At 47.5% G+C, this 15,113-nt stretch overlaps 6 protein-coding genes across 6 annotated transcripts; 3 read left to right on the forward strand and 3 right to left on the reverse strand.

Annotated features, from left to right (window-relative positions):
* Positions 1-361: 361 nt before the first annotated feature.
* Positions 362-1,296, forward strand: BP5553_00320 (Uncharacterized protein; the record flags this gene model as incomplete). The annotated part of the gene is made up of 4 exons (XM_032008943.1): positions 362-369; positions 431-756; positions 827-1,017; positions 1,078-1,296. 4 exons carry the CDS (start codon positions 362-364, stop codon positions 1,294-1,296), a joined length of 744 nt encoding a protein of 247 aa, XP_031872997.1.
* Positions 1,297-1,698: 402 nt separating this feature from the next.
* On the reverse strand, positions 1,699-5,404 carry BP5553_00321 (uncharacterized protein; the record flags this gene model as incomplete). The annotated part of the gene is made up of 6 exons (XM_032008944.1): positions 1,699-3,087; positions 3,147-4,155; positions 4,206-4,267; positions 4,314-4,860; positions 4,924-5,123; positions 5,183-5,404. 6 exons carry the CDS (start codon positions 5,402-5,404, stop codon positions 1,699-1,701), a joined length of 3,429 nt encoding a protein of 1,142 aa, XP_031872998.1.
* A 3,348-nt stretch (positions 5,405-8,752) lies between these two features.
* BP5553_00322 (uncharacterized protein) lies at positions 8,753-10,127 on the reverse strand (the record flags this gene model as incomplete). Its single annotated transcript, XM_032008945.1, has 4 exons — positions 8,753-9,096; positions 9,155-9,306; positions 9,357-9,656; positions 9,709-10,127. 4 exons carry the CDS (start codon positions 10,125-10,127, stop codon positions 8,753-8,755), a joined length of 1,215 nt encoding a protein of 404 aa, XP_031872999.1.
* Positions 10,128-10,568: 441 nt separating this feature from the next.
* On the reverse strand, positions 10,569-11,392 carry BP5553_00323 (Uncharacterized protein; the record flags this gene model as incomplete). The annotated part of the gene is made up of 2 exons (XM_032008946.1): positions 10,569-11,114; positions 11,219-11,392. 2 exons carry the CDS (start codon positions 11,390-11,392, stop codon positions 10,569-10,571), a joined length of 720 nt encoding a protein of 239 aa, XP_031873000.1.
* A 462-nt stretch (positions 11,393-11,854) lies between these two features.
* Positions 11,855-13,244, forward strand: BP5553_00324 (Uncharacterized protein; the record flags this gene model as incomplete). The annotated part of the gene is made up of 2 exons (XM_032008947.1): positions 11,855-11,931; positions 12,032-13,244. 2 exons carry the CDS (start codon positions 11,855-11,857, stop codon positions 13,242-13,244), a joined length of 1,290 nt encoding a protein of 429 aa, XP_031873001.1.
* A 277-nt stretch (positions 13,245-13,521) lies between these two features.
* On the forward strand, positions 13,522-14,346 carry BP5553_00325 (uncharacterized protein; the record flags this gene model as incomplete). Its single annotated transcript, XM_032008948.1, has 1 exon — positions 13,522-14,346. The coding sequence occupies one exon, from the start codon at positions 13,522-13,524 to the stop codon at positions 14,344-14,346; it is 825 nt and encodes a 274-aa protein (XP_031873002.1).
* Between the last annotated feature and the right edge of the window lie 767 nt (positions 14,347-15,113).

Here is a 15,113-nt window from a genome sequence, read left to right on the forward strand (position 1 = left end):
TCTTCTACACTATGCGCTACGCCTTCTAGAAAGTTTTATTATCTCTCAACTCTCTACTGCGTACTCTCTCTAGCTCTCTCCCTGCCCTAAAAGTACAATGTCGATCGAGAGGTTCTCGACTTAAACTATGTCGTAATTGGCGTTCATCATGGTAACCTAGCAGCAGAATCACAGACGCCGTTATTCCGGAAGACGAAGTACGAAGTCTACGATGACAAATCAACCCCGCTGCATCCATGATCACATCACCTACAAATACATCTACGGAGCAGCAGCATTCTATGTAACAGTAAAACCATATATATTTATCCCACAGAGCAAACCCTCGTAGGCTTCAATAAACAGACCAAGGCAACTCAAAATGGCCAAGTAAGCAACCATCCATCCATCCCCTTCTCGACCATCAGCATCTAACCACACCACGTCCCAGCCTCCAAGCCCTCACAACAACCCTCACCACCTCCGGCCCCCACAAAATCGAACCCACATCTCGCCGAGTCCGCGCATTATTTGACGGAGTATGGATTTTCGATACAACACATAGCCAATACGTATGGGAGCACAAATACTACCCCCAATTCTACATCCCGCTTAAAGATATCACCACCGGAGTCCTGCGCAAAGGCGACGCGTATGATTCAGGGGGGTCGGCATTCAAAGGTATAATGAGAGGGAGAGAGAGGGAGAATGATAGGGTAGTTATTTTTGAGAAGGGGGAGTTGGAGGGGTTGGTTAGGTTTGAGTTTACGGCTATGGGTATATATACTCACTCACTCGCTTTATTTACGAGAAAAGGCTGGGTGAATTTGCTGATATTTGGAACTAGATGCTTGGTTTGAGGAAGACCAGCAGATCCATGGTGATCACCCTAAAAGTCCATATACGCGCATTGACATCCTTCCTTCGTCGCGGAAGATCGTGGTGAAGATTGGAGGCGTGGAGGTTGCTTCATGCTCGAACCCGATGTTTCTTTTTGAGACTGGGTTGAGGACGAGGTTTTATCTCCCGAAGTCTTCTGTGAGTATCTCACTCACTTACCTTAGGCATATTTAAATGCATTGCTAACGAGCGGTATAGGTACAATGGCAGTATCTGTCTGAGAGCAAGACGTCTTCAAAATGCCCGTACAAGGGTATAGCTAAGTATTATGATGTTACGATTGACGGGAAGGTTTGGAAGGATGTGGTTTGGTGGTATGAGTTTCCGACTGTGGAATCTGGTGCGATTCAGGGGTTGGTGTGTTTTTATAATGAGAAGGTGGATGTTTATATCGATGGGGTGCTGGAAGCAAAGTAGATATTTGTAATGAGGCTGGGAATAGATAGTAATTAACAAACCGGAATCATTTTGTTCAAGTAATTTATATTCTAATGTTATTTTTCTATTTTATAGTTTTTTTTTTAAATGCTGCTAATATACTACAGAATAGCAGATATTTATCGACCCCTTTTTACGAAGGTCGGTATGTATGTCCGGGATATCCTCAAATATATCAAGATCATTCAAATAACTCCCCAACACCACGTCGACTATACCATCTAAAAGTATTTCAATGGGATAACCTACGTTTTGCAATGCACTATGCAAAGCTCAACCCGCTATTACCGCGAGTTCCTCAATTATACCACTCGTTTGTATCAAGTTGGCCTAAAAGAGTCAACATCAGCGCGAGATATCAGAAATTAAAGCAAACAATTCCTAAACTTGCTCATCGGCGCTCCTGTCAGTACGAGTCTCCTGTTTATTCAAAAGCGATCTCGTTGTTGGTGTAGAACCCATTCTGCCAATGTCAGCGACCTTCTCGTGGATCGAATTCCCATCTGCACTCCTTTCTGTGTTCCTCCGGCTCATTGACCCGATAGATGATGTCCTCGACTTGGCCATGGTGAAAAAGCCTTGTCGTAATCTCAACTTTCTCCGGTCGGTGTTTACATCCTCCTCGCCTTCCTCAAACAGATGATATGTCCGCTTGATGTATTTCCAGACTTCGATACCAAAGACGAATAGTATGACAGCTCCAAAGGCGAGCCCCCACTCCCAGGTGATACCAATGTGCTTGAAGACGACAGTGTTGAGACCTGGAATATAAACAGCGGGGAAAACCGATAGCGCGCCGATGACCACTGCCCAGAAAAGGAATTTATTTTCATAAACGTCTTTAAACAAGGGGAAACGGCTTTCAGAATTAGGATCCAGGCTAAACATGCTGCGCCGAATAGATTTGTACTCCCAAGCAGAGATCAAAATCAGCCATGTTAGCTCAGCGAAGACGGTTGCGCGGGCGCGGAATACAGGTTTGCAGTCATCGCTGTAGAAGCGGTTGCAATCATGACCGAGATTCCCGTCATTCACACCATAAATGATGATCACGAACGTGAGAAGGGTGATTGTTCCCATGATAACACCATACACCATCATGTCAACCATGATCTGTGGAGTAAACACTCCCCATTTGATATTGTGTGGTGGCCGCCTCATGATATCGAAACTTGCTTTCTCTTTGCCTAGTCCGAAAGCTGGAAATGAGGATGTAATCATGTTGATCCAGAGAATTTGTAGCGGACTCAATGGGAAGACAGAAAAGCCGGTGCCGTCTTGAAATCCCAGGCCGGCAATCAACAGAATGACTTCGCCAACGTTACTGGAAAGAAGATGAAGGATGAATTTTTGGATGTTGCTGAACATTCTCCGGCCTTCTCGGATTGCAGCCACGATACTATCGAACTTATCGTCTGTAAGGACGATTTTCGCGGCACCTTTCGCAACGTCCGATCCGGCCAGCCCCATTGCTATCCCGACATCTGCTGAACTCAAACTTGGCGCGTCGTTGACTCCGTCTCCAGTCATGGCCATGAATTTACCTCGACGGCGAAGTGCTTCAATCATTCTGGTTTTTGTGTCCGGAGCACAACGAGCAATTACCAAAGGAAGTTCCGGAAGTGCGTCGATTTCAGCCTCGGTCATTTTGTCGAAGTCTGTTGCTTTTTGCACGATTGCGTTTGCCACATCGGGGGAGAGTTGTCCCATGTTGCGTGGAATGATTCCAATCTCCTTCGCAATGGCAGTGGCCGTTGCTGGATGGTCTCCCTATTTTCATATGTAAGATTTTTATCATAGATAGATAATCAGCGGATGGAAAGACTTACTGTAAGCATGTGCACCTTGATACCTGCTTCAGAGCATTCACGAATCGATCCTTTAGTCTCATCACGAGGAGGATCATAGATCCCAACCAATCCAACAAAAGTCAGATCTTGCTCGACTTCAGCTCTCAACTCATCATCGCTACCCTTTCCTTTTTCAAGATGAAAGATACCGTCCCATACTTTTGCAGCTACGGCGAGGACTCGCTGTCCCTGTCCTGCAAGTACGTCCATTTGATCCATGATGTGCTTCTTTAACTCGTCGTTGATTGGTTCGTTGTTTGATCCCGTCCCAATCGTTGTGCAGAAATCGAGGATACGCTCAACGGCTCCTTTTGTGAATACCATGCTAGGCTTGCCTCCTGGTGGATGGTAGACGACGGACATACGTTTGATACTGCTGTCAAATGGGAACTCTGCGACTTGCTTCCAGCCCTGTGCTAGGAATTGTTTCTTGCCACGAGCAAACCGATGAGCGAATACTTGCAGAGCAATTTCTGTTGGTTCTCCAGTTGTTTGCCATTTCTTTTCGTCTCCTCCCTCAACGTGCTCAAGCTTCACGGTGGCTAAGTTGCACAAGGCGACTGCTTCCAGGAACGGTTCGAGGTTTGGTCCGAGTACCGCATCCTCCTCGGTGGAAGTTTGCGTTCCAGATTGTTGATCTTTTAGAGCCTTTTCGGCAGGGATATCGAATTTCAATGCTACTGCACTGCGTTGCTGGTCGTAGTCGATTGTTTCTTCTGTTTTGGCAGGCATAGGTGCTGAATCGCGAGCTTTACTGACAGTTCCCTGAGTGGGATCATTCGGGTCCATTGAATTGTTAACTGTGTAAATGCCCACTTTTGGCAGCCAGACCTTCTTAACGATCATGGCACCTTGAGTGAGGGTACCGGTTTTGTCTGAGCAGATGTTGGTCACGCCTCCAAGTGCCTCGAGCGCCGATAGATCTCGAACGACCACGTTAGCTTTTCGCATTACTGTCATTCCTACAACCATAGTAATAGTCAAGACACTAGAAGATAGTTAGCACTTGTAATTCAGAGATTTGAGGGGTGTTCTTACGCAATCAAGGATTCGGGGATAATCGCAATGCCAGTTGAGATCGCATAAATGGCTACCTCATCCTACGACCGGTTAGCTGAGGTTTTAACAATATCCGTAGCTACTTACAGTGACATGGAACTTGTTCACTCCAAATACAACGATGGCCAGCAAAATAGCACAACCCAACAAAATATAAGCAAGCTTGGAAAGTTTGCGCTGCAAGGGTGTGCCTTCGGTCAGGCCCAAGAATTTGCCGACAAAGTCGTAGATCCGTCGTGAAAGGCCTTTGATGGGCTGCGATTTCCCATACTTCTTGTAGTTCATCGAGCGGCCTGCTTTTCGTTGCTTACGAGTTGTCGATGCTGCAATCTTGCCAACCTCTGTTGCCATTCCAGTAGAACTGACAATTCCTCGACCACGACCCTTCGTAACGGTTGTTGTCGAGTACGCCATGTTGAATCTATCACCGATACCAACTTCCCCTTCTTCCGTGGCGAGTTTCTCTGTTCCTGGGATGATGATGTTGCTCTCGGTCGTCTTTTCGACGGGTTCGGCCTCTCCTGTTAATGACTTTTCGTCGCAGTAAAGGTTCATCGTTTCGAATAGTCGTAAGTCTGCCGGGACTGTATCACCAGTCTTTAAGATTACGATATCCCCGGGGACAACTTCTGCACTGTACAGAAACAGACCGTTAGCAATGTCCGATTAACCCTAGCGCACCCTAGAAATGACATACCTTGGGATTACATCGACTTTGCCGTCTCGCAAGACTGCCGCACTGGGTGATGAGAGAGCTCGAAGAGATTCCATCTTCTGCTCTGCTTGAAACTCTTGGTAGAACCCAATTGAGCAATTGAGGACAATAACAGCCGCCAGGACTCCACCCTCAACCATATCGCCAACTCCGAAACTTAGAGCCATGGCAAAAAAGAGGACCTTTATTGTATTAGCAAAGTGCTACCCAGAGTTCTATTGAAGGCTATATCCCGACTTACCAGAATCATGGCATTACTGATTTGTTTGATCAAAATCTTGTACCAGGCGATCCCCCCGCCGCCGACCAGCTCGTTTGGAGGGCATGTTTGTTGAAGTTCCGCTACCTTGCGGGCAGTGAGGCCCGTCTCTATGGAGACTCCCAATTGGTTTGCGACATCTTCAACCGATAGAAGAAACGGATGTCGGTCGGTCCGATGGTCCGGTTGCTTCGTGGGCGCCATCAAATCACTGGAGTCGGAAGGTAAGCAGATACTGGTCTGCTTATCATAGCCAGAAGAATTGTATTCCTACGCAAAGAGCAACAAGAGCGAGTGTGGGATTGAAATATGGCTGTTTCGGGTAAGATACTCGATTGAGTACGACTTGGTGATTTCTAGTAAAGTTTAAACTGACTCAAGTAAGGTACTTTAAAGAGAGGACTGAGAAAGCGGGCATGAAAGGGATCCCGCCGGTTATATAGCTACTGTACCTCCGTCGATAAACAGTCTTCCGAGGGTACGGCAGGCTCCCAAGAAACCAAGAGACCACGCCACCGTCCCCCTGACTGGCCAAGTGATTCCAACGTAGACAACAACATGTCTGCCAATGACGACGAGACTGCACGACAGGACAGAGCAGAACACTGACTGCCAAGTCTTGGCGGGCGGAGGTTGTCCCCGTCGCCAAGCGATTCCGCCCATTCTCCTCCACTCGGCGGCGACGTGCGGAAACGATTGTCGGGGAAACCGTGGGAAAGCTTAGGGGAGCTCCGAAGCAGGAACACGTGCACTAGTTGCCTCTGTCAGAGTGGCTTGTCATTGGCCGAAAGCGGCAGGAGGGGTGGGATGTATTCGAAACTCTCCCATATACTCCCGCCAGGAAGAGAAAATATACTGGCGATGTGCGTCATTTGGTCGTATCGCATATTCGCCATTTCGTCATACCGCTATCCTCCGCAGACCGGGGGCGCCGCAGCAGCCTCTTTCCGCGCCGAGCTTGGTGGGGGCTTGGCGTACAGGGATGTCGCGCGTCTCACGTGACGGGGCTGCAGTGGTTCTGATAAGCAACACCTTACGTAAGGCACCTACTTACCTGGGATATCTACAGGAAGGTACCTACCTGTAGCCTGTAGGTAAGGTATAGAGTAGAATGCCATTTAATAAATCCCTAAGGTACCTAGGTATTGAGCAGTTTGAAAATCCCTATCAAGAGCCTCGGCATTTAATGTAATCAAAGAGAATACTATGATTTGTAGGTATTACGTGCGTTCTACGTATAATGTGAGCAGCAGTGAGCTTATGACCGCCTCAGCTACTAGTCAGAGCGAGTACTCTCTTGATGCATTTTCCTCATTTCTCTATTTTCTTCCCTTCCATATCAAGGCCACTAGATAATTCAGGATTCTTTTAATTTAGGAAGATTTAGAGGCAATCTAACCGGGCTAGGAGCAAATAAAGTACGTGGGGTTAAAGCAAATTGAGGTAAGTACCTAGGTACTTAATTATCATTGCAGTACCGCCCGCACCATATAGCAACGAAGAAAGCCGTAAGAGCATGGTTGTAAACATACAAAACCCCATCAAGTAATGCATGCGGTACAGCATTCTGGATGTCTCTGGCTCCAGTTACAATAACAAAAGCAGCGTCGATGGCCGTACCTAACGCCGGCAATTACTTGATATCCGATCCATTGCGCTGGATTGCTTATTTCTTTCAAGGTGTATAAAAGTCCGCATCCAGCAATGAATATATCAGCTCCAAATCCACATAACCGGCAAATAAAATTCGAAAATAGTTATTAGCGCGCCGTCGTGAGAGTGAAGAGGGTGATGGGGATACCTTAAGCCAAAGTCTGGATACTCGATTGTATCGCGCTCGTGCCAGTAGATGATTACCTACCTACCTACTAGGTAGTAGCAGTGTGTTCTATCAAAAAAGGGGGTTATTTAGCGACCAAACACCCGCTACATATATATGGCCAAATAAGCAAATACCTCCTCACAAAGTACAAGGGCGTGGCACTTGGCTAAGTGTGTTCTGGTCAAATTGTACTTCCGTTATCGCCAGGGACGATAGGAAAAAAGGGAAAACAATAACAAAGCGACAACAACAAAAGCGACAAGAGATGTAGGCAATCGACACCGGGCCGAACTCTTTTGCCCTTTTCAGGGTTAATTCCTTTTTTAAAAAAAAGGAAATACGCGATATAGGATTAAATTGGATTTATTGGGATAACTTCCTTGTTTTGTTGTGGGGTTGGGTTTGGCGGGGATGGGTGGGGATGGGCAGATTGGTTGTCACCGCCTGGGAGGTGAAGGCGTGATGCGACGAATTGCCAAACGGTACCTTAACGACTTGGAAATAGAATGGGATATAATGGACATGAGCCATCATTGCCAACTGTAAGCAAAAGATGAAGACCCAACGAACAGCTACCGTTCGCTCTGAGATGGTTATTATAGGAATTATACCTCCATCGTATATTAGCAGCACGTTTGCTATAGAGAAAATCAAACCCACGAATCCATTTTGTGTGCTTGTAGAAATACAAAATTCCAAGGAGCACCCCAAAGGTGAGAAGGAGCACACTCTTCCATTAGACCATATATATTCAGTCCCGCCCCATTGCAAAGCGAACAATAGGCAAACGATAGTAGCCAACAAAAAAAGTGCCCTCGGGAGATCTAACTTCGATGTTTCCTCCCATGCTTACAGGTTTGCTTGAGCAGGCATATTATCTTTGAACACGAAGATGATTATCAGAACTGCCAGTGTTCCGAATACTAAATAAGTTGAACTGTCGGTTAACTTATAATTTAGAAAAAATGTTCAGAAATGGGAAGGCTTACGAAGATTGATCTAGAAACAAATGGCTAGCCTAATTTTGGGGTATCTGTAAATATTCCACCCAGCAACGGACCTCTTATTGATGCTATCTCATACATGCTAGATACAGCTGTAAGGTAGATTGGACGCTTCCTCAATGGAACGGACATTGCGATGGTAGTCAGGAATCCGCAAACCCGCCCCGCTGCGCTAACTCTTACCTTCAAATAAACCTGGCAACAAAAAAACAGAAACAATGGTGAAAATGGCAAAGGACCAAACCCCGTAGGGTTAGGAGAAACCAGGCGAACTGATTTTAATCGGTTTGGAATATTACAATGCTTCAACTGCATCCCCAGATGAACCATACCCGTGCTACCAACACTACTAAGATATTATATCTTCCTCTCGACAACGTCGCTACTTCTAAGGTAGCAACTTTAAAAAGTAAAGGGCTACTAGGCATTATAATCGTATATATAAAGCTTACTGAGCTTTTGGATGAGGTAGATACCAAGTTATCAAGACCCAATGCATTAACGTCCGTCCCTAGGTGATGAGAATCCGCTGTAACGAGAAATACTATCATTTGCTCGGCGAGTTAGCAGATATACCTAATAGAAAGCAGACAACTAATAAAGGCTTGACTTGTCACAACTTGTAATACTGCCCGAATTTGTGTGAAAAAGTTATTTGTAACGAGCTCGTTATGGCAGTCGCTATTCGCAACGATCCAAAGCCTGGTAATATTTGTTACAAGCTTTCTAAGCCATTCGTGAGGCACTTCTGATCGCTGCCTCTCGACTTTTAGTAACACTCTTCATCGCTGCTGCAGATTCCTTTATCCTCGCAGCAGCTTGCTTCGCATTCCGATCAGCATTTGTCATTCTATCTAATCCATCACGCAAGTATCTGAATATAACATATTCGAAAACACCCATAATAAGAATTTTGTCTCTACTGAGTGAGTTCCAGTCCTTTTGTCTCATGTCTGGATATACGTTCAGGATTGATTTTACCGCGGAATGTCGATCGGGATGTCGTTCGTTTTCAATCCTATAATACCTGTCGTAGTCTGCTAAAACTTTCTTGGCAGCTTTAAAGGTCACTGTGAGATTTTCGTTAGTAGTTGTAAGTATTTACCTCAAGAGGTGCTTTAAACCTACAATACCATCGACTCTCATGATTCTCCATACCTTTCGGTTGAAAAACAAGCCAAAGCCGATCGAGTGAACTTGATAAAACTATATTAAGCGTGCCGGTGCCTAAAGATTCTTTCCTCCTCATAAATCCTCCAATAAAGACTTGTGCATTTCCGCTGTAAACAGATTTCAGCGCGGAACTTGAAAACGACACAAGTGAACGTACTATGTATATAATTTGTTTTGAGGTAGTACATCTTGCAGTGTAAACCTGACAGACCTTGTATCTCCTGACTCATTACGATTGAGTAATAGCGGTGGCCTTTCCACGCCAACTTGAGAGACAGAATCTCCAGCAACTATAGTGCTGTCGTTATCAGAAATCATGCTCTCCGGTCGATCGACTAGTGCCTCGGAGAGTGCAAATGGATTCTCCAGAGGAGCAGATGACAGCGGGTAGCTTCCTACGGAAGAAATTATATCGTCAATTCCTTGAGCAGATTCTTGTGCTGTTTGTGCCGTGCCTCTATAATTTCACTTTTAGTTGAGGTGTATGATATCTATACCCTGATACTTACTGTAGAAAAGCATTCTGTATCATGCCAAGCATTTGCATATATCCTTGCAATTGTTGTTGAAGTATCAAAGCCTCTTCTCTCTCAAAAGGCCATTTAGACTTAGCCCAGAAGCTAAGCCGACGCCCTGAACTACCTGCTCTACCATCAAGCTTCGCATTCAACTGCTCCATAGTAACCTTAATATTACTAAGTACTGTTCGCGTCGAGCCATTCCATATGCTGAGAAACTCCTCCGATCGGTGCACTATCTGCAGGCTAGCTCTTAACGACGTCAAGGTGGCTTTCGTTGCATCGAGCTGGTTGGCAATCTGCTGTGCTTCGTGAGGCGCTTGTGTTATTCCACGGATCAAGACGCCCGCCGAGCCGATGACCTTAAGGACAGACCCAACACTCGCGACAATTCCGACTATCTCAGCCATTCTGGCCTCAGGCAGTTGTCCACAAGTTGAGTTGCATTATCAGTTATTAGTTGAGATATGTGTTGCAAGCCCATATTCAAGGAGGTAAACCTTTAAGCACAGAGAGCACAACAGCACCAGCCACGATAGATAAGGAGGGGTAGTCACGTGGCCAAATGTAATGACTGATCTATCAGAAATAAGGTGGTGCGGGTGTAACAATTTATATAATATATACTCTTGGCAAGGGCTGGGGGGGCAGCTGAAGCGGCTCTCGACGCTATGGACGGGACGATCGACAGTATAACAAGACTACGGTATTTTTCTTGTTAGAGACCAAATTCTTATAGAGAAATAGCTGAAGAACAATAACAAACTTACTACTGGTATAACTTTATATATTCGCTAGGGAGAAATTTGAGACCTTTAAACAATGAATAACTATTACACTAGCTTTTTATCCTATTTACTGGCAGCAACCGCAGCCGCAGCCTCCTTGTCAGCGGCCAACATCCTCTGTACGGCTGGCCGATTCACGCAGCGATCCCACCAAGCACTCACAGCTTCGCGACTGACGATGATATCTCCGTACCCGCATGCGAAAAGCCTTTGGATCAGCGGAATGTAGTAGATATCCACGAGAGTGAAGTCATTTCCAGCCATGTAGTCTTTGTGGTGTAAGAGACGTTCTGCAACATCGAAAAACATCTCGACCGACCGCAGTGCATCTGAGACAACGGCCTCATCAGGAGGCAGCCCCCTGAATCTTTTGACAAATTTCTCGAATCCGATTCTACCTGCAGGCTCTGCGAAGTAGATCGTTTCTACGCACTGCGCCTGGTCGAACAGCGCCGCAGCTTCGACGTCGGAGTCGGGGGGTAGAAGTGGAAAGGAGTACTTCGTTGCGAGGTATTTGCAGATTGGGCGACTCTCGTAGAGGGTGAACCCCTCGGCGGTAGTTATGACGGGTATTTTACCCCACGGGTGACGTTTCATGTGTTCTTCGGACTGGGTGCAACGGCGTTAGCTCCCACGAGAATCGAACGTTGCAGGCAGGGGAAGTAATTTCGAGGCTCGATACGATACTCTATACAAATATACAATTTGCTCACGCAAGGAGAAGCCGCATCGTCTTGCAAGAGAAACGGGTCACCCACCTTTTGCTCCCCTTTTTGAAGGTTGACAAGCACGTGTTCGTAATCCGTAAAGCCACCTTCGGCAAGAGTCAGGCGGACACGGTCGGTGTTAGTCGAACCGCGAGAGCCATACAGAGTAAAAGCTGGCATTTTCGAGCGGTACCGTAGTTTCGACGTGAATCCGGGGCTGTTTGTGAGCCTCGACAGTGTATGAGTACTCATTCTCATTTCGAGAGAGATCGGGCCAACCACTCGGTATATAAGCCAAAGACATCTCGCCGAGAGCAGGAGCTAGCGGTATCTACCGAGCCTGGAATCTGGATGCCTTCACTTCCATCGATGAACAATAAAGCCCTTCCAACAGCATGTACTCGTATGGTTGGTGGGTTCGCTTTCGCTGCCCAATCGAGCTAGCGCCGGCGCCTGCTCCTCGGGCCTCAACTATTTAAAGCGAGTTCAGCTTCCAACTCGCCTTCTTGATAGTCCCGGTGCTGACCTGGAATCATGCTGCATCATTTGATTCGTCTGCTCGGATTTCTTGCTTGCTACGATTCTTCTTCTCGTCTGAAGGGCGTTGCGTGACAAGCGTGAATGTCCGACCCCCGCCCAACGATGGCCGGAAGCGTTGTCGCCCGCAAACGGAACATTGAATGTAGGACCAAGGTGAAAACTGGTTGTACAACCTGCAGGTCAGTCATAGCGGACGGATCCCATCACCGGTCTACACCCCAGGACTGTGAGTTTAGACGAGAGGTCAGCTCTGCAGTAATTGTGCTCAATTAGCAATAGAATTAGGAAGGTCAAATGCGACGAGAATAAGCCGTTTTGTCAAAAATGTGTCAACACTGGCCGTACTTGCGACGGCTACGAGTCCCCCTTTAGAGTTTTTACTAGTCAACCCATCAACAGCGCTCATGCTGGCGGCATCAAGTCGGACGTTGGTTTACAACCCATCCGGCCCACCTTCATTAAGATCGCCCCTCAGGACATCGACCTTCTCAATCGCTACTTCTCAACCAAAACCTTGTTCGACGTGAAGCTGGGCTGTGACGAAGAAGCCAGGCAAGTCCTCCAAGCCAGCTTGACTGATCCGCCTATACGACACGCAGTCTTGTCTCTCAGAGCTCTTCGGGAAGATCTCGAGACGTCCGGAGACGGTCCAGCGTCTATCGCGCAGCAGACCCCGAGCTATCACTATGGCCTCCAGCAATACAGTATAGCTTTGGGGGGTCTTGCGTCTAACTTGTCATCTCCGGGCTCCAACGGGTTGAAGTCGGCATTACTTTGTTGTCAGATCTTCATCAGCATTGAGCAAGTGCAGAAGAATTACGCTACTATGGCCCAGCATATCATTCGAGGACTCAGGATCATGCACGAGTACCGGGCAAGGCCAGGTTTTGTCGCCGCGAACAAATTGGTGCCAGCACACCATGACCAACTACCCCTCCTGGATGTTTTCATCATTAAGCTATTTGCTGCACCATGTAAATTTGCGGATCCTCCAGCAACAGCCGACGTAAGCGGGACGACGTCGTCTATGTGTTTGATTTCGCCTCATCAACAGCCTGTTGAATCTCGCAATCTTCGCACGATTGCACCCGACATGCAGACAGAGCTTACAAGGATCGCTGCGTCGACGCTTGAATTCCTCGGCAAAGTGTCGCAAGTCGAATCGGTAGGAGTCGCTCTTCGACTACTATCCGAGAAAGCAGCTCTGCTGGACTCCTTAGAATCGTGGCTCCTTGATCTTGAACTCGTTCAGACGGAGATCGGATCTCCTGGCCCTGAGCCTATTTCAGTGTCTTTCTTACGCTTCTTCCATCTAATACTGAAAATCATTCTCTTGGGGGCACTAGACTCCTCACCAGGTCTTTATGCCGAGCTGCGGACTGAGAACGACCGATTGCAGGGCGTAGCCAACAACGTGGGTGAAAGAGTCAGGGCTTATAGAACATGCAGTGGGACTAGTAGTGGTCGAGGGGAGCGCTCCATAGTGCGCTGATATTTATGACAAAGTGGCGTAATCTTTCATAGCCACGTACCTGATTCTTGTCTTTTCACAATCCATGGAATCCGCAACTCCATTGCTAGTAAGTCGAGCGGGAGAAGGCCGGCGGTACCACCGAACGCAGCCCAGTGCAGTTCAAGATAGAAAGAGAAGAAAAACGAGTTGGTCAGCGTGCGTGCGTAAGGTTGTATACGACTTCCAATTGTAGTATACAGACCGAACAAACCAATTAGCGGGGACTCTGTCTCTGAACCGGCCCCCCTCATCGACTATGGTTGTCTGCTCTGGAGGACTGGTCAACTTCATAAATGGATCCGCAACCCCGTCGCCCTTTAGTAACGAAGCCTCTTCGTCTCCCCACAAGCTCAACCAGACGAGTACTCAACGGCACCTCTCATCGTCGAAGGCCATGCATTTCCTCCTCCTCGGCGCCAGTGGACGGACCGGCCAGCACGTGGTATCTGAATTACTCTCCCAGGGTCACACAGCGGTAGCCCTCGTGCGTACCTCTGGCAGCCTCACCCCTCGTCCTGGCCTCACCATCGTCACTGGCTCGCCACTATCGAAATCCGATATACGCAGCGCTCTCCTCGCGGCGCCTCCTCTATCACCTCCTGTAGCGATTGTCACATTGAACACAGTCCGCAAGTCCGACAGCCCTTTCGCGGCTCAGGTCTCACCTCCTCGCTTCCTGGCCGACTCGTGCGCCAATGTTTGCGAGGTTCTGGAGCATGCCGGCCTTTATCGCGTTGTAGTGATGTCGACAGCAGGTGTCGGGGATTCATGGGGTAACCTACCGTGGTTGAGCAAGGCGTTCTTGAGATGGACCAACGTCAAGCACGCGCTCGAGGATCACAGCCTCGTAGACAAGGAGATTCGGCTGTCGAAGATGGATTGGACTCTTGTGAGGGCTGTGAGGCTGCAATTCGACGATCAGAAGCCGACCGACACGAAGACGGACGTGAAAACGCTGGGCAGTAAGGGCGATGGAATGAGCTTGACCGACGGCGTGAGTGTTACTAGTGTGGCGAGCTTCCTAGTTAAGGTTGCGGTCGAAGGGCTCTTCGTCCAAAGCGCAGTAGTTGTGGCCAATTGACGCGGCCAAGGAAGTGGTGGACTTTGAGGAAGACTTCCTGAACGAATTTGTTTTAATTGTTCTATGTATTACTAGTTAATAGAATTAGTTCTAGACTAACTTTTCTGAGCTTAGATCAGTATATTTCGTAGCTGAGTGTCAAAATGAACGGCGATAGAAGGCCAGTGAGTCACTTTCCTCCTCCGTTGAGTGTTCCTCCGGGACGTCCTCGAGTTTCGAGCTCCAAGTCGTGCAGTGGATTCCACCAAAATGAGAGCAAGATTGTCTTGGCGGCTAGTTATAGCTATCTAGGTTTGTATACTCAGACCGTGAGAAGTAGATAGCGCGTAGAATCCCCGTTGTATATTGATATGATCCAGAGCCAGACTTGTCTAAACTATGCAGCCAAGACTCACCCTAGTGTACCCTACTCCTTGTGATTGAACAAAGGTATGAAGCGTCCCTGACTCCCCACGCAGGTACGCAGGTACGCATTTTGTCTCGAATATGTAACCAGCCCATACAGGTTCATGCCTTAGAAACCATACCACCCCGTCGTACCTACCCCTTTGGGGATGCTCTCTTCTATATGATGTCCGATCAATAGCCTTTTGATTTTGAAAGTGTCGATAATGACCTATTAAGGGCTGGGCTGGCAGAATGAGAGAAGGCGGTAAAGACATATGATTATCAGCTTTATATGGTCTACAAGTTTGAGTTGCCTATGCCACTCGTCGCATAAGCCTTCCCTTCGCTTCTCCTCTTCTAACTTCCAATCGCCTTAAACC

This window comes from Venustampulla echinocandica (assembly GCF_003357145.1).
Source record: "Venustampulla echinocandica strain BP 5553 chromosome Unknown scaffold_0, whole genome shotgun sequence".
NCBI lineage: Eukaryota > Fungi > Ascomycota > Leotiomycetes > Helotiales > Pleuroascaceae > Venustampulla > Venustampulla echinocandica.